This window comes from Eleutherodactylus coqui, chromosome 11, assembly GCF_035609145.1.
Source record: "Eleutherodactylus coqui strain aEleCoq1 chromosome 11, aEleCoq1.hap1, whole genome shotgun sequence".
Lineage (NCBI taxonomy): Eukaryota > Metazoa > Chordata > Amphibia > Anura > Eleutherodactylidae > Eleutherodactylus > Eleutherodactylus coqui.
Window position 1 is genome coordinate 15,213,686 of NC_089847.1, and position 18,667 is coordinate 15,232,352.

General features: G+C 45.1%; 1 protein-coding gene across 1 annotated transcript in view; it reads right to left on the reverse strand.

Moving 5' to 3' along the window:
• Positions 1–18,667, reverse strand: part of RHPN2 (rhophilin Rho GTPase binding protein 2) — a 64,180-nt gene that overhangs the window by 12,746 nt on the left and 32,767 nt on the right. Inside the window, exons 6-10 of the mRNA XM_066583743.1 lie at positions 17,443–17,567; positions 13,031–13,197; positions 6,053–6,240; positions 2,595–2,751; positions 1,261–1,380 (exon numbers count right to left, since the gene is read on the reverse strand). Of these exons, the coding sequence (XP_066439840.1) occupies positions 1,261–1,380; positions 2,595–2,751; positions 6,053–6,240; positions 13,031–13,197; positions 17,443–17,567 (757 nt within the window). The remainder of the gene's footprint in view (positions 1–1,260; positions 1,381–2,594; positions 2,752–6,052; positions 6,241–13,030; positions 13,198–17,442; positions 17,568–18,667) is intronic.

Consider the following 18,667-nt stretch of genomic DNA (forward strand, 5'->3'; position numbering starts at 1 on the left):
CTCATCCTATACGGATCCTGAGGTACATCCTGTATTATACTCCAGAGCTGCACTCACTATTCTGCTGGCGGAGTCACTGTGTACATACATTACTTATCCTGTACTGATCCTGAGTTACATCTTATACTCCAGAGCTGCACTCACTATTCTGCTGGTGGAGTCACTGTGTACATACATTACTTATCCTGTACTGCTCCTGAGTTACATCCTGTATTAGACTGCAGAGCTGCACTCACTATTCTGCTGGTGGAGTCACTGTGCACATACATTACTTATCCTGTACTGATGCTGAGTTACATCCTGTATTATACTCCAGAGCTGCACTCACTATTCTGCTGGTGGAGTCACTGTGTACATACATTACTTATCCTGTACTGATCCTGAGTTACATCCTGTATTATACTCCAGAGCTGCACTCACTATTCTGCTGGTGGAGTCACTGTGTACATACATTACTTATCCTGTACTGATCCTGAGTTACATCCTGTATTATACTCCAGAGCTGCACTCACTATTCTGCTGGTGGAGTCACTGTGTACATACATTACTTATCCTGTACTGCTCCTGAGTTACATCCTGCGTTATACCCCAGAGCTGCACTCACTATTCTGCTAGTGGAGTCACTGTGTACATACATTACTTATCCTGTACTGATGCTGAGTTACATGCTGTATAATACTCCACAGCTGCACTCACTATTCTGCTGGTGGAGTCACTGTGTACATACATTACTTATCCTGTACTGATCCCGAGTTACATCCTGTGTTATACCCCAGAGTTGCACTCACTATTCTGCTGGTGGACTCACTGGGTACATATATTACTTATCCTGTACTGATCCTGAGTTACATCTTGTATTATACTCCAGAGCTGCACTCACTATTCTGCTGGTGGTCACTGTGTACATACATTAACTTATCCTGTACTGCTCCTGAGTTACATCCTGTATTATACTCCAGAGCTGCACTCACTATTCTGCTGGAGTCACTGTGTACATATATTACTTATCCTGTACTGATGCTGAGTTACATCCTGTATTATACCCCAGAGCTGCACTCACTATTCTGCTGGTGGAGTCACTGTGTACATACATTACTTATCCTGTACTGATCCTGAGTTACATCTTGTATTATACTCCAGAGCTGCACTCACTATTCTGCTGGTGGTCACTGTGTACATACATTACACACTGTTTCGGTCTATACTTGTTACACCTGATCAGTAATGGAATGATTCCCATCAGGTCTTCTGTCTGATTACCTAGCAGGGTCCGCAGCTGTTTCTCCTTTAGTATTTTCATTGCGGTCATCCCTTCTGGTATGTGGTCATAGAGCTGCGATAACGCTTTCTCCTGCTTGTCTTCATCATCATGAGGCATCACTGTCAGAGAGAAGCTCCATTAATAAGCATCCTAATTAGTATAAGAGTGCACTGGGCTTCTGTGCCATCATATAAAGATACTTGTTGCATAGAGCAGTTGTACAGATAGTCCCCAGTGATAACTGTATATGCAATACAGACCCCCCCCCCCCCCCCCCCCCGATGGCTTAATAGACATCAAAAACACAATGTGGCAGGAGGAGCTTGCTGCAATGACATTGATATTCTGCATGGGATGAGCCAAAGCAATGGTGAACCATCCCATCTCTGCATTAGCCTTGTAAGCAACTGCGGCTGTATGAATTGTAGGCTATGCATGACTGGTGCTAGAAGATAGCCTTAAGCTGGTCATGCTCATTACATTTTGGCAGCTCACCCCACTGATCTTGATGAGACCTGCTGCCAATGTACAAAGGACCTGGCACATACGAGGCCATGTGTGGAAAGAAGAATCCATTCGCACGTCCTATCATATTCTTTATACAAACGAGAATAATACCAAAAGGTGTCTGGCAGCCGCTTACAGTGCTGGACTTGGGGTAGGGGGCATTCTGTAAATAGCATGCCTACACCAGAACAGCTCAGTGAATAACTACTGTACAGGAACCAAGCTCAGAACCTAAATACAGTACCGGAACCAAACTTCTAACATAAATGCAGCATGAATCAACCTTATTACAAAGATACAATACCAGAACCAAGCTCATACCATAAATACAGCCCCAGAACCATGCTCATAACATAAATACAGCCCCCAAACCAAGCTCAAAACATAAATACAGCCCCAGAACCATGCTCATAACATAAATACAGCCCCAGAACCAAGCTCATAACATAAATAAAATAGCAAAACTAAGTGATTGTGTTGCGAGGGTGTCAATGGGCTGACAGCAGTGCTTCAGAACATCAGAGGGGAAGAGACAGCGCTAAGAGGACGATGATCCATGTAGCTCCACAAGATGATGCCACATGGAGGAAGAAGCTCACCTGGCCAGGTGTACCTAGTTGAGGAGATCGCACCAAGCTGCAACCACCTGCTGCCCCTTGATGACCACACAGATCACAAGAGGCTCATCTTCCCTAACATGCATGATCTGCTGAATGTTAAGTGCCAAGACCTGTATCATTCACCCCCCATCTATGGCCAGCTTTAGAATTACAAGCGGACATTAGCTGCTCCGGCAGATTACACGGACTGTACAATGAACACTTACACTGGTGATCGATGAGTATGATTGCTGCAAAATAGTGAGCCAGGGCTTTGTAATGTTCCGACTTGACTTGCACCATAACGGTCCAGGAATAGGGGACGTTCTCCTTGATGGGCGCCTGGTTCATTGCGTTAAACACTTGCAAGTAAACCTCACTGACCTGCAATGAGTAAGATCATCAGACTGCAATACAAACCAGTGCAGTGCTACAATAAACCACAAGCGATTCCCTTAACGAGCTCAAAAGTATCAACACGAATACCTGATGCAGAATTGGATCTAGTGGAAGATGGGAACGCTCACCTCTGCTCCATGTAATTGTTAAAGTGACCCTCTGGTCCCGGACAAACAAAGATGGCCGCACCGCTTCTCTGACTACCTGATGTGCATTGTGTATTAGTATATATTGGTAGTCTAAGATACTAACATGCCAATTAAAACAGCTTGTAGCATCTTAAGACTAATAATGCATACTAATCCGGTGTGCATCAGGCAGTCAGAGAAGCCGTGCGGCCATCTTTGTTTGTCGTTTTTACGATGGGGAGAAGCTCAGCGGTAATGCTCCCATTGAGCCCAAAGGACATAAAGGTCTTCTCAATGGTAAAGCAAAGGCTTCACAGCAACACGTGTCCTGCAGCATCGCGTCTATGCGGTCATGTTATGACATGTGACTGAAACACGGCTGTTACAAGAAGACCAACTCACGGATGTGTCTGCCAGTGGGTGGATTTCAGCAAAATCGCAACTCTAAAACACTCAGATGACAGCAAACCGCATCCAGCTTGTCACACAACTTGTGTAATTGATGTCATGTAACACATGTTGCGGTGTAGCTCCAGCCTGAACCCTGCAGTAATAGGTCTTTCTCGTCAGACCAGATGGAGTCATATTACTCCTCCACATAGAGATCATTCACCTCCTCACAGGGGTTTTTTTGCCCATTGACTAGCCACTTCTGTCCTGGAAACAGTATAAGGCCTGTGTCACACGGGCTACAAAACGCATGTCTGTGAAGCTCATGACTTCCAATTGGTTCTTTCACATGAGTGAGGTTTTGTGAAAAAGGCCTAAAGGGGTTGTCTGGGATTACGAAAACATGGCTACTTTGTTCCAAAACAGTGCCAGACCTACCCACAGGTTGTGAGTGGTACTGCACTCAGCCCTATTCATTTCAATGAAGATAGGCTGCAATACCACCACAAAGCATGGACAGGAGTGGCACTGTATCTGGAAGAAAGCAGCCTGGACAGCCCCTTTAACATTCCTAAAATACTCCCTTTAATTAGGCCTAAAAGCGCCTCCCCTCTCCCTTCCATCTCGGGACAAGAAGGGGTGGGGGGGCGTTATATTAGCAGTACCCTTCTTTATTCCCAGACGATGGCAGCTATGTGCCAAAATGTGCATTAGGCTTCTTGGATTTTGTTTTTACGGTCATCATCTCATGTTGGCGCCTTCGTTACACAAGCAGTTTATTTGTATATGACTTGTCATCATTTGGGGTGTGATATATATTTATTGATTTCTGACATGAGATTATGGGATCATGCATGGAGGGCAATCTTTGGGATTTGTTTTGTCCTTTTGACTACTTTGTAATTACAATAAAGTTATTTATATTTTGGGGTGATACGTTTCTTCTATTTGGGGTTTATTCCCTTAGAGTTGCCTATCTGCCGCTTCCTGCAGCCTTTCTCAAATGATCAAAGATGGTCACCGAGTTGCTAATCAATGCATCAGTAATCAGCCTCTGCATGCTGCTTTCTGATTGGGCAGGGTTAGTCACGTGAGCAGTGCTGGCCAATCAAAGTAGCGTGTGATGTTTTAGACTGATATGTAGCAAGTCCGAGGCCATCATGACACCAGATCCTTTATACGTTGTAGCCCAAGGGACTCCCGGCGGGTTGCTGAATCTGGAGTGGCTGCCATTCCTCTCACAGCTGAGGCCATCTCCTGTTTAGGCCTGGTACTGGGCCACACCAGAGCTTCACAGTGCTGGGTCAGAAACGGTGTCCATCCACTCAGGTTACAAAGGAGGGTTCCATAGAAAGACTCTTGTGGTTCATGCTTGCAACTTAAAGGGGTTGTCCCGCGCCGAAACGTTTTTTTTTCTCTCATAGACCCCCCGTTCAGCGCGGGACAAACCCAAGGGACGTGATAAAAAAAAAATTATAATAATTTTACTTACCCGAATCCCGTCTCTGCAGCCAAGAAGGCCGCCGGGATCTTCACCCACGATGCACCGCGGGTCTTCTCCCATGGTGCACCGTGGGCTCTGTGCGGTCCATTGCCGATTCCAGCCTCCTGATTGGCTGGAATCGGCACGCGTGACGGGGCGGAGCCACGTGATGACGCTTAGAAGGGGGCGGAGCCAGAACGCCGCTCGTGCCGAGACCGAAGAGAAGGGAGAAGACCCTTCTGCGCAAGCGCGTCTAATCGGGAGATTAGACGCTGAAATTAGACGGCACCATGGCGACGGGGACGCCAGCAACGGAACAGGTAAGTGAATAACTTCTGTATGGCTCATATTTAATGCACGATGTATATTACAAAGTGCATTAATATGGCCATACAGAAGTGTACAATCCCACTTGCTGCCGCGGGACAACCCCTTTAAGGCCCTGAGTTATGGAGGAACCGGTTGCAATGAAGAACAAAGCTGGCCCAGATGAGTTAGACCGTAGAATGATTCTCCAAGTGACAAGCCGTTGCTTCGCTGCTCATAATTTCTTGAATCTCAAGAGCTACTTCTCATCTGCTGGGAGCATCTACCTCACAGGTCCTCTCACTGAGAAGACCTCTAATTTTTTGTGCCACCCCTCCCTCCTTCTGGGTCCTCCACAAACTCCTCTTAGTTAGAAATGTGAAGTACTGTGCCTTTATGTAATAGACTGTTTTATTGAGCAATGTTCTCTTAGTTAAACTACCCGATGCGGACTGGTATAAGAAGTGGCTCAGCCATCTTGGTTCACAGGAGCGAAACCCCAGGAAACGGTGGCTGCGGGGAAATAGAGGAGGGCACCAAGTAATATAACCCCCACCAGTCCAGAGGCAAAACAGGACCTGCTAAGTGGTGGATGATGAAGGATTCCGAATTACTGGATGATCATCGAACATTAGAAATAAATTTCACAGTGATTTGTTGCCACAGACACTCAGACTTTGATCATTAATACTCATTATTGGTCACATCAGATAAGTTATCCACATGCCAACGGGCACCTTAAGAGACGGGTAATGGAAACACTAAGCATCAATCATTGTGTTGACCAGGGCACCACCCTGCAGTCAATACAAGCTCCTGAACTGAATCACCAGTAAAAGTACACTTCTACCTGTACACATACACCAATCGGGTTGCTGTGATACAAATAAACACTGCGTCATTTATGATATTAGAGTTCCAGGAAACCTTGACAAAGCCGGAACTGGTAGCTGACGTTATATAATAAGATGCCAAGTACCTTCGCCGCTTCCTGCGCCATCTTCACCAAAGTGCAGAATTCATTCTGGACTCCTGCTAGGATCAGCTTTTCAAAATAACACTCATGGGCTTCTGCCAGAAACATCTTAATGAGGGCTCCCAACATGGCCGGACTCATGTCGTAGCTGGGGGTGTGCGTGAAGGTCTCTTTAAGGTAGCTGAGTACACCTGGAAGAGAGGCATAGAGTATGAGCAAAGGCTTTTCTGCAGTGTATAGTGGGTCGCACATCATGCTTGAGAAACATCAAGATAGAGTACAATTTAGAAAAACAGTAAGACACTGACTTGGTTATACCAGTTAACACTAAACTGCTGAATGCCATTCAATGCCAAGCAGCAGCAGCAAAAGCAAGTCCAATTCTAGTGTACATTAAACCAGAGATAAACCTATGAACTTAATTACATTTGCCCTTCTATGAATCACTAATAAAGTGGGGCACTGTTTGTGGAAGCATATGGGAGAGTTCAAAAGCATGAAGCTATATGAATGAACGACTGAAAAACTTAAAGGCTATGGAAACCTTTGAGCATGAAAAAGCAATACACACAGATCTTATTAAGGCCCTGCAGAAAAGAAATGCAATTATCTGTTTTGCTTTGCATTGAGTTTTCCTACTTCTGCATTTAGAAAACCTCATACTTTGCATGCATGCTTTCCTACATTAAAGTTTCTGGTTGGGGGGCATTCCCAGCACTGATGAGCTAGTCTCCATCAGCTCCTCCTCCCTGCTCCCCATTCAGAGGCTGTGTAGCATAACCATGCCCACTCAATACTACACAGCTATCTCTCCATCTAGATCATCCTCTCTCTGAGAAGTTGCTGGTCTCCCTAACTCCTGATAAGAGCAGAAAATTCACAGTCCTCTGTAATAGTAGCTTTCTCTGCCGTCCTGATCTCCTCCATCATTCCACAGCATTGTCATACAGCCCCATGCAATAGTAGCTTTCTCTGTTCTTTGCCCTTCTGCTCTCCTTCACCATCCCCTGGCACTGTCATACAGCCCTCTGTAATAGCTCAGTGGAAAGGAATTGTATGCACATTCACAAGAGAGGAGCCGAGAAACAATGTCAGTTTACTGTGACTGACAGCATTGGCTACGATTTCAGTCCTCTAGTCTATAGTGCCTTGGAAAACAATACAAGCACAGAAATGAAACATTTTCAGTGAAAACCAATTACAAAAAGTCTTAATCTCTAAAAACAGCTGGCGGAAATAGAATCGCAATACAGGTATTAACAGGTACGCCCAGATGCCGGCTGCGGTCAGAGATGGATTCCGCTGCGGGCTCCTGCATGCGGAATCTAACCTGTCCGTGTGAGACCAGCCTTAGTCTCCAGGATCGGTGACACTGGAGATGATGTACAGTCACCATTCTTCTTATGACAATCTTTGCAGACCATAAACATCTAACACCACCCCAAACACAAAAACAATGGGAAACAACAACCCCTCTATACGCAAACACTACAGAAACATTAACTCTGTTCTGGATTAAGATACTGATTTGCATTGTCGGGAAATAGTCCCTGATGTCAGAGTCCGACACTGATGCCTGGTAATTGCTATTTGTAGGAACTAACCCGGTAAAGTCTACCAGGCCCATGTTACTAATTGCATCAACATAGTAAACTATAATTACATGACTGCAGCGAGGTGCTACATTTTATTACACTGGCTATTTTAAAGTTTCATTGTGAAATAGCTATTTGGCTACATGCAAACTGACTGGCCGCTTTCAGAGAAACACCCGTGTAGGAGCGCTTTGGTCTGCCTTTGGCCTTCAGATTCCATTAGGTGATGCACTCGTTCTGCAGGAATATTCATTAGCACCTGCGGACAGGAAACGTCTTGTAGTTGCCAATTAGATGGATATACTGACATGCTCTGACCCGCTGACAGGAAGGGGTCATCTATTCATGCTGCTTGCACCAAATTATATCCCCCCTCCCATCAGCACGGGGCAACAGAAATCTGGAATCACCTGACCAGATGATGTGTTTCCGCAGCTCAGTGATACAATTTTTGTACTTTTTTGCCCCCCTGGAGTCTCACCTTTCTGATTCTCTTAGATACAATGGTGCTGGAACTGGTCGTCTGCTGATATAGGCCATCCGTGCTAAGGAATGGCGAGTTGGACATGTGTTGTATTTGGTTGCTCTTGACTGTGTAGCACCTCTTTATTGGTATGATTCCCAGCACCCTCATCTGACCCCTATGACTGTGAGAAGTCCTCTTTAGATTCGTCCAGCCCCCACATGTTCACACGGCCTCCCACACAGCAGTTATTTCATCCGCAGATTGTAAACACAAGGTTATCATTCTAAGATTAATACTGCAACCGGTTAGACTAGTTCCACTTAATCAGTCCTTGGAGACGACTTGCAGGCTCGCTCTCCTCTTGTATAAATGGCTTGCAGCTCTGTGTGCACAATATCTGCTGAGATCTACTATTTACTTCATGTAATTTTCACTTAGACTTTCTATCCATGCAAGGAGAACAGTCGGGTCACCTTGTCCTTAGATACTGGAAGACAAATCTCATTTCCCCTTGTCTTAAAGGAAACTTCTCCCTATGACAGGTTTCCTTTACATTACCGTACAAGTGCACTGTCCTACCAGAAGTAATTGCACACCTGAGCAAGAATCAGAAGTACTATTTTGTATCCATATGATAATACTTAGTGGGGCTCCTTTGGCTCCAATGATATCAGATAGTCTCCGTGGCATGGTCTCTACTAACGTTTGATTCACTTCAGCTGCCATTTCCCTCCATTCTTCCTGGAGACCTACAGATTTTTCATTGGGACCCAGAAGTCCCACTTTGCTCCTCTGCTATCAGCGGGTCAGAAGAGATGGTTCTCCCAATAATTCTTCTTCCACTCAGCTCACGTTATAGAACAGATATAATCTGCGGACAGTCCCATGTTATGGGGATTATCATTTAATGTCGCCAGTCAGTAGCAGCAAGAGTCAGATGTCTTAGACTTTAACTTATACTGAATGACCCCTTTAATATTAGAGACTTTCACTTTTTCACGATTGGCGCTTCCCAGTATGGAAAATCTCCCTGTGATCCCGGAGGGCGGCATAAAATCATGTGATAAGTTTTCCGTGGATCAGTTTCAGTGTGACTCCATATTAGATGGGAAAATCCAGCGATCTGAGCGACTTCCAACTAGGCCGGGTCACCGGTACAAGACTAGCCGGGGCCAGGATGCCACTGCCAATCGTGTGTGATTTTTTTCATGTAAGGTTGTATACCAAGAATGGTGTGATAAAGGAAAAACATGCAGTGAAAGGAGATCCTGTGAATAAAAATAATTCCCTGCCGAAAGGGGTCAGAGGAGGATATCAAGAATTGCTCTGAACAACAGGAGCCACACAGGAAAGAGCAGCCGAATACAATGCTGATGTTCCAATTAATGTGTCCGAATGCACAACTCATCGTTCCTCACCACGGATGGGCTATATAACAGCGGGCGACCAGTTCCAGCACCATTGTGTCTAAAAGAAACAGGCGAAATTCTAGGGGGCAAAAAAACACAAAAATTGTATCACTGAGCAGCAGAGAAACATCCTCTGGACAGATGAATCCAGATTTCTGTTGATGGGTGAGTTAGAATTTGGCACGAGCAGCATGAATCGATGACCCTTTCCTGTCAGCCGGTCAAAACATGTCAGCACCTCCATGTAATCTGCAGCGACTACCTTCAGGTGGCAGCTTCTTCTGTGGCTTTTGTGTTATACCAATGTAAGGTCCAGTTTTGGGGCAGGGTGCATATAAGAAAGCTGCACCCCTGGATACCATTAATTCAGTAGATAATGGGCTGGAATTTCCTTCAGCGCGGCATCTGACAAAGCAGCCTGTGTTCTGGCAGGTAAGTGACTGTCCAGCAAGCAAGAGGGATTAACAAGCCAAGGAGGATCAGCCGGTCAGCGGAGGAGCAGACGCTGGACCCTCCAACATCTGATAGGAATATCAAAGGATGGAGCAGCAGATGGGGTGCATGCAAAGCAATATGGACTCCTCACATCATACAAGGCATATCCTTTATAAGGTCCACAGCCTACAGACTGTCAAGCTAAACATCTGATGTCACAAGATGAGAATAGACCAGACACGATCTTTCTTATCTCATCTATTTGTTTTCTCTGAGATAAGCGGCATTAGTCTCACCTTGGCAGCCACCCATCACCCTCAGTTCTCAGGCGGATTTAGATTTTAGGTCTGTGTCCTGCATCACGCAATATTGTGTTTTTGCAAGCGTCCTGTCCCCGATTTGTGTGACACCAACTCTCCCCATACAGATGAATGAAGAGAATGGTTGACTTAAGGGTCAGTGATCTCGGAGAGACGGATGCAGCGGCGGCGAGCATGAAGGTCAGCCACACAATCATTAACCAGCAGGAGGCTACACGGCTTCCATTACAATCAGTTACCGGTTGTCTCCACAGGAATACAAATCATGTTCCATATTAAATATCTATGAACGGCTCTTATTAAGAATCTCCACCGTTACTGGAATCATTAGCTCTAGGCCAGGCGCATGTGTGCAAGCTTCGTCCGAGAGCTTTGGATGGAACTCGCATCAGACACCACACCTGACCAATACACGGACGGCCCGCACATTGACATACATCTGTATGCCCCAATTCATGTTCATGATATGGGGAAGAATAGGACAAGCAACAAGCAATATTCCGCTTCGGCCATGAACAGGGGGCCTTCCTTACAAGCCAGCATAGCTGCAGTGTACAGCATGGGGGAGACTGAGCCTCTGATGAGTAATGCCCCTTTTACATGAGATGATTATCGTTTAAAAGAGCATATGAGCGGATGACGTCACCGCTAGTTGTTCGCACTCGTGCGAAATGTTTAGACAGGCAGATCATCACTGAGACTTGTTCACTTCTCGCTCAGCGCTTCATATTCTATGTAAAACACTGAACGGGGAGCGTTTACACGCAACAAGAAGTGAGAGAGCCAGCGATGATTTTTATACATACTGAAAATGTGCAACCTACAAAAAGCGCGTGATGGCTTCGCATTGAGACGTAGCAATTATCGCGCACTTTCGTTCATTGGAAACGAATGTTAAGCAACAATCGTTACGTGTAAACGGGCCTTAAAAAGAAGTGGGTTTCACACTACAGTGCAGCTATGCATACTATACACTGAATAGCGAGTTAGACCTTCTTTGGCCTTCAGTTCCGCAGCAATTCATTATGGCGGATATTCCACTAGGTGATGAAATTGTTCTGCTGCACTCCGGGGTCACGGGAAGAATTCCATACAGGGAAGTGCCAATCGTGAACGGGCCGGGGGCTCTGATAAAGTGGACACCCAGTGTAGAGGGATAGTAGTTATAGTCTATAGATGATGATGAAGAGCAAATAGTAAACCCCAGTCTATATGGGTAAGTACCGAAGGGGGCTCCACTGTTACACTGTAGTTAACCGCAGCCACGTTCTGGTCATCGCTAACCTGTAGGAATAGCTGGGCATTATTAATACCGGTATGTCCGGGTTCACATCCGCAGGCACTGCACCACTGTGGCGGCTGTAAATACACAAGATGCCGCTTTGTCTCGTCCTAGAACTGCATCTACGGGATTACTCCTGGTCTTACATGCGGTTCAGATATGTGGTCGCTCGTACTGCAATTTTGCCCATTGAAGTCAGTGGAAGAAAAAGGCCACAAGTCACGAGGGAAGGGAATTCTCAAAAAGCAACTGATTTTCCATCATATACTCCTAAGCTTCTGGCTGCCGCCGCTTCCTTCTGCCATGTGGACGGGGAGCAGAGAACGCTCTAGAGAGGTAAATGTTAATCATTAACCGCAGTAATTCCTCAGCAAGGTGCGCCAATAACAGAGACGTCACCGGCGGCAGCCTACTGAGAACCCGATAGAAAAGAGAAAGCGCCCGTGTCATGGAACATTTACTTGTTAAACTGGGGTATCGACGACATGCCTGTATAGCCGGTATAGCATGGTACCCCAACTTGTGGAGAGCTCTAACTTGGCATAGGGAGTTTAATATAGCCCGTGCAATGCTCTCTGGGAAAAAGATAGGAGAAGGAAACATACCTTCACAGGTATTGGAAGGCGATTTCCCACAGCCGCATATCATAGGCCTCTCACCCAGCCAACCTAATCTGCACTAACGAAGGGGAAAAACAACAGAAACAGCTGCCTACGGATGGCTAATTTTTCCTTCCGCAGAAGACCTTGGTTTGGCTTATAGGCTTATGCAAATAAGGGAGATGGAGTAATATCTCTGCAGCGCCACCTATTGGCTGGCAGCATTCCTTCAAATCAATGCTTGCGCCTTTAAACAGGTCTGTAGAGCAATAATTGGGAATTGAAAATAGGTGGCGCTACAGCGGTATTGTTCCATCTCCCTTATTTGCATATTACCCAGAGGAGCATGGATGGCCTTTTAACTCTCCTCACTCACCTTCTTGGTGCTCTCCCTAAGGAGTGATGTTACCCCTGGCTTAAAGCCTTAGTCATGTTACAAGGACTGTTAAAAAAAATCAGATACTGACTTATAGGGTAGCCACTTTCCAATAGGTGGCGCTGTGGAGGTACTTTTGCAAGCCCTATTTGCATACCTTTTTCCCAGGCAGCATTGCATGGCCTTTACAAGACATACCTAAAGATATAAGCCATCACTCAGATTAAGGCAGGGCATGAAATGACGCCTCCACAAACAGGGATCCTTCCCATTGGTTGAAAGGGAATGTCATTTGGATAGTGAGGGCAGAATAACTGAACCATCACAGAAAGTGATGAATCGGGTTAAAGATGTCAATCTTCCAGTCTGCCGATCGCCTTAGACATTAGATTGTCAGCTGACCTTGATGAAACTGACTGGTTCCAATGGCAAACGTTCATGTGTCTGCAGCGTTAGATGAAACGTATCAGGATTATATCTGTGGACTATATCATATTACCTGCAGCCTTCAGGAACATGGTGACAGCCTCCCCCAATCCGTTTTTTGTCTGTCGGTTGCAGCGGGTACCGATCTGTGTGTAGAGGGCGGCCATGTTAAATAAAATGCTGGCCTTCTCCAGTGAGATATTTGATTGGCTCATAGGAACACCAGTGAAGGAGTCGTACCTAAATACAGAAGGAACTAAAGATTAATAATGGTTTACTGTAAAGACCGATCGAAGATACTGTGAAGTAGAGAAGACGAGGCTCGGGTAGGAGTCTGTCTGATGTCCAGTCATTGACCTGAAGATACGGTGGTGACTGAAGAAAGGACTTAAAAGTAATAATACAGTATATAAAAGGGAACCACTTTTTTAGTAAACACAAAAATCATCCTTTTAATGACGCAAATCCATCTAGAGGCAAATCTACTCTCAATAGTGAACAACCACCAAGTGAAACCTCAAGTTGGGGTCTCTACTGAGGTGCAGTTTGTCCTATGACTAGAATTGGATCCAACAGGTAATATCAATCTGATCAACCATCTATGAATCATCTCTTACAAAGTGTAGAACCCAAAAATGAACTCCGGGGTTTAACAAGACGCCTTAAAGGGATTGTCCGGGTTTTAACTATTGAAGACCTAGTCTCAGGATAGCTTCAATAGTTCATCACTAGAGGTCTACTACTCGGGACCCCGGCCAATTAGTTGATCCTCTGGCCCGCTGTCAGTGCAGAGGAACTGGATATAGTCATTAGTGGTCAGGACCGGAAGTGTAATAGACGGCTTCACTCCCATTGAAATCAATGGGAGTGATGCCTCCTCTTAGACATCTGGCTCCTTATTGTGGTCCTAGCTGGAAGTGTAATAGAAGACTTCACGCCCAATTATTATAGTTGATCATCGTGATCCGCACTAGTTTAAATGCCTAGATCAGCCTGTGTAAAAGGGCCTTTAGGCTGCTTTCAGATAGGAATAATATGGTTTCTTTATGTGCCCGTATTATAGATGTAACACATGGACCTCACACGGTTCACTAGAACTGGAGTCAGTACACCATAGGCTCCTATAGTGCTCCATCTCCTGTTCTAATGAACCACAGGAGGTCCGAGTGGCAAGTTAATGCTGCCCGGAAGGGAGCCCGGCTCAAAAACATGACTTAAAAATGAAAAGGTTCCAGTCTAAAAAATATTCCTTGCTTTTGCAACTGCTGCTTGACATTGAGAGATGCTGCTTAGATAACTGTAACAAATATACCAGCTCCTCTTCTTGCTCTCTTATCTCAAGTTGTATAGATATAAAAAAACTTTATATTCTTCTTCTTCTATGCTGGAGCCAATCCCAAATGGGAAGGGGGGGGGGGGTTAAGCAAGTGGCAAACACATCAAACCACAAATGTGTGACAACTTAAAGGCCATTTTAAACGGGTCAATAATTGGGCAAGAACATTAGTCCTAGCGCTCGTTTCCCTGATGTTGGGACCTTAGGCTCATAAACATGACTAAACGCGACCGCCATAGCTGAGTGCATTATAACTCTGAGAAATAAAAAGTAAGAAGGTTGTTTCCAGGACTTGTTTATTAAGAAGGCAACAAGATAATGAGGCTCCTTGCCCTGGTCATTCATCTGGAGGTTTACACAGGCCTGTGGGTTCATGAAAGGCTTAGTCAAGCCTATAATCTATGAATCAAAACACAGCCTGTCATTAATTCTATGTCTCCCTTTTATTTTGTGCACTCAGCAAATCCGCCTAAGTGGAGGAGGAACAGAAGCCTTCATTTGTGGCCATGTTTGCTCTCATACCTGGCCGCACTGCTAATTGTTTAGGGCTGAATAAACAGTCACCACTTCTGACCCGTTCACAGGATTTAAAGGGAATAATCATGCTGTGCCGTGCTAATATATATATATATATATATATATATATATATATATATATATATATATATACACATACACACCTTCATAGTATTTCATGTATACTCTATAGCTGGGGCATATTTAAAGGGACATTCTGCCTAGTGTCTCGGTTCAGCTCTTACTCTCTGTAGCAGTGAATTCACATGGGACATGTAACCTGCGTATGTCCGCTGCAGAAAAATCCCCTTTATGTAATCTTATGGTGGAAGAAAAGAAATCACTAAATCATCCACGGAGTAATGTTACACGTGAAGTTTCTGTTGTGTTCTCTAAATGTGCTGCAAATTTTGGATGCAAAATGTCTTCATAGACTTCAAGGCGATTTAAAATTCTGCACCTAAACAGGGGTTTTCTGATAAATAAATTCATTGGTAGCAGTGAAGACGGGAGAAAGACATGTAAAAAAAAAATAGCCTGTTTGTTGACACACGGCTCTGATACTCTGCCACCCTGGTGGGTTGTTTACATTTGTCTGCAGCGGTCACATGATTGTTGACCCGTGTGACTACTGCAGCCAACGGAGGGCCCAACACTGACGTCATCAGTGTGACATCACATGAACAAGCCAGGGCTTCACGTAGACTTCTACTGTAAAAGCCCATATGATAGGTTTACGAGACGTGACCAGGCCAGAAGATTCAGTGAGATGTCGCGATGCCGAAGCACCGTGTAGTTTGGGGCATTAGGAGAAAATTAAGTTGAACCACGCCTTTAAAGGCATTCTCCAAGAATTGAAGGCCACCATCCATGCAACCTCTAAGAAACCTGTCCTGGAATGTAACCAAGTCAGGCTGAATGCAGCTCTAGACTGGGAAGAGCAGGGGCAGAACGAATGCAACTTGTCAGGCCAAATAACGCAAACACAACAGCGCTTGTGCGTACCGGATCACATAAGGGAGGCTCCTTTCGGCGTGTGTTGTGAGCTCCCAAAAGGAGTCTGGATCCGTGACCCCCTATAAAGTCCAGCAAGAAATGATGTGTTGGAGCCGCAAAGCAGGGTACCCAAATACCTCAATGCATGCGTTTCGACTGTCGCCACAGCCTTTGTCAATCGAGACTTGTATTGAGGTATTTGGGTCCCCTGTTTTGCGACTCCAGCACATCATTTCTTGCAACTTGTCAGGCTGTATGGCCTTAACCCGGACAGAAATGACCGATTTAGTATTAGGCCCTGCCCCCTCCAATTTACAGTTGCATTTAGAGGTTGCACAGACAGTAGTCAAGTTTTTTAAATTTTTGGAGAACCCCTTTAAATCTGCAATAGAAATCCCAAAAACAGCACAAAATCTGCAGTTCAAAATGCTAAAAAGTCTGCGTGTCTTTAAATAACAATATACTTTTAGCGTGAACTTTGTAGTTGACTTTCATGTCACGCACACTGCTGTATTTTGGGCCATGGACAGCTCGCAGCCCCGCTATATGCCTATGAGGACACGCATATTGACGTTTTTTTTTTTAGACACACCAATAGTCCACATGAAAAAAGAACTTATGGCACGTCCTATCCCTATCCATTTCACAGATCTGTTAATGTATGTTACTGTCCTGGCTCTGTGTAACTTGGACAGCACATGGACTTGTGTCGGTCAGCTGTCCAATGCAAGTTGCATCCAAGCCTCTCTGGCGCAACTCGAACACACGCCTAGTGTGCATCCTAAGGCAGTAGGGACCACAACTCCTGCTAACTTCTTTGAAAGGACGTTCTGTCTTATGGATATGTCAGAAGAGAATACGCTGGGGTGCCCTACGCTGGGGCCAACTTCAATTCTCAAAAAAATGGGAGAGCAGTAGTACACTATAAAACATCTGAGCCCATTTAGTTACAGGCTGGAAGAGTTCTGGCACCAGATTCGTTTGGAGCAGATGTCACCTTATAGTAGCCTAACCATGTTATCTTCTGACGTACCTCTATGACACATTGGAGGGTAACTATGGCAGAACTCTCCATTCAAGATGCCCCAGTGATCGTTCCACCATGAACGCCTCTCAAGGTATCCACACACCTTCAACAACTGTTGGATGAATGATCGTTTGTCCAACATCTACTTCCACAAAGCTCCTGCAAACACATGAACGCTCGTCATGGCCGGCTTGAACGTTTGTGTGTCTACGGAGTTACCCTGCAGCTGGACATCTCCAACAGCGGCTCATCATTCAAATAGGATTGGGCATTGAAATTCAACCTCCCAAATCCTTCTCTTTACCTTGACATCACTTGTCAGGGGAACGTTGAGTCGCCCCCGTACACATTAGAGACTGGTCAGTCCCCACCATTATCAGCTGGTTTGGACAACCAAACTCTAATGTTCAGCAGCGGAGTGGCTGTATTCGCTGCCACAAAAGCTATTAGATAAGACTTTGAACTGTGATATCTGTCTAAACAAAGAGACCCGACAACCCACATGTTTGTACAAATACTTCAAGAAAAGCTCCACCAGGGGAACAAAGTCCTCTGAAGACCTACTTCTGTCCCCCTCCCATTGCTATAATGAAAAATAACAATATATTACCATGTGAACAGTATGCCCATGTTTCTGCTGGATGGAAAGAACCGATTCTCCAGAAACCCAAGCTGCTGGAAGTAACTGACCAACATCTCAAGACCTGCTTCATCTCGGCTAGGAGTTCGGCATGCCTACAAAACAAGGAAATGGTAAGATGCAGTGGACTAAGTATAGGAGGTGCAGAAGTTGGGAGTTTTGTCTGGGGCCTAGTGACTCCTCTACTACTAAAGAGGGCAGCAGTACTGCAAATGCAGGACAGGGGGCAGTAGCACTGCTATAGACAGTGTATCACGACCCAGGTAAAGTACATCTGTAGAAAAACAAACTTTCCAGATATGCTGCCTGACTACGACGACGCATATATGACAGAGACAGATCACCGGTTTTGTTAGTGTGACCCTCTCAGGTGTATTGTGCGTGTGAGGCAGTGGAAAATAATTGTACAATGACGTGACAGTATATTCAGCAGTGTTTTCTAACCTTTACTCTTACAGGTTACCATGCAGAATAATCACCAGATTTACCTTTATACACCTTTCACCCCACTGAAGTAGGCAACAACCCAGCAGGCTAAAGGAGAGGGCAGGCAGCCAAAATCTTGGCTTACAGTGCATTGCAGTGTGCAAAATTCAAAGGGTTAAAAATGATTATAGCCCGAGTCGATTGACCATGAAGGTTTACCTTTGGTGAATCTTGGGTTGTATATTATAGACCTGCAGGAGGGAGAAGGTTTGTTGTGATGGACTAATAATGCTAATCCCTACCTTGGCTTATAGGTAAAAGTTGTCTAATACCATTATAGGAATCCCTACTGTTCGCCATAGAAGCTATCTAAAAATTAAGCACAGCGGCAGGACCGGTGGCCACCAGGATTGTGGAAAGAGGTTCAAGGCCATAAACACGGACACAGTTGCATAGTACATGTATACAGTCAGACACGTATATACCCACTGCCGTACATATACGCATACACTCTCACACACATATATACATTCATTCACACATATACGCAATGATGCATTGTTAGGATTTGCAGCCACCATGTTGCCTCACCCCATTCCTCTAGTCCAGACATGCACACATCCATAGTCTTAAAGGGCCATTACACATCCTGCTATTCTGTCCTCTTCCAGTTATGGCGCACCTCTTGTCATATCAGGCGGCTAAGCTTTTGGTCTTTTTGGTCCAGCTCAAGGTGCTCTTCATTTGAGCTGACTTCCCAGTTGACTAT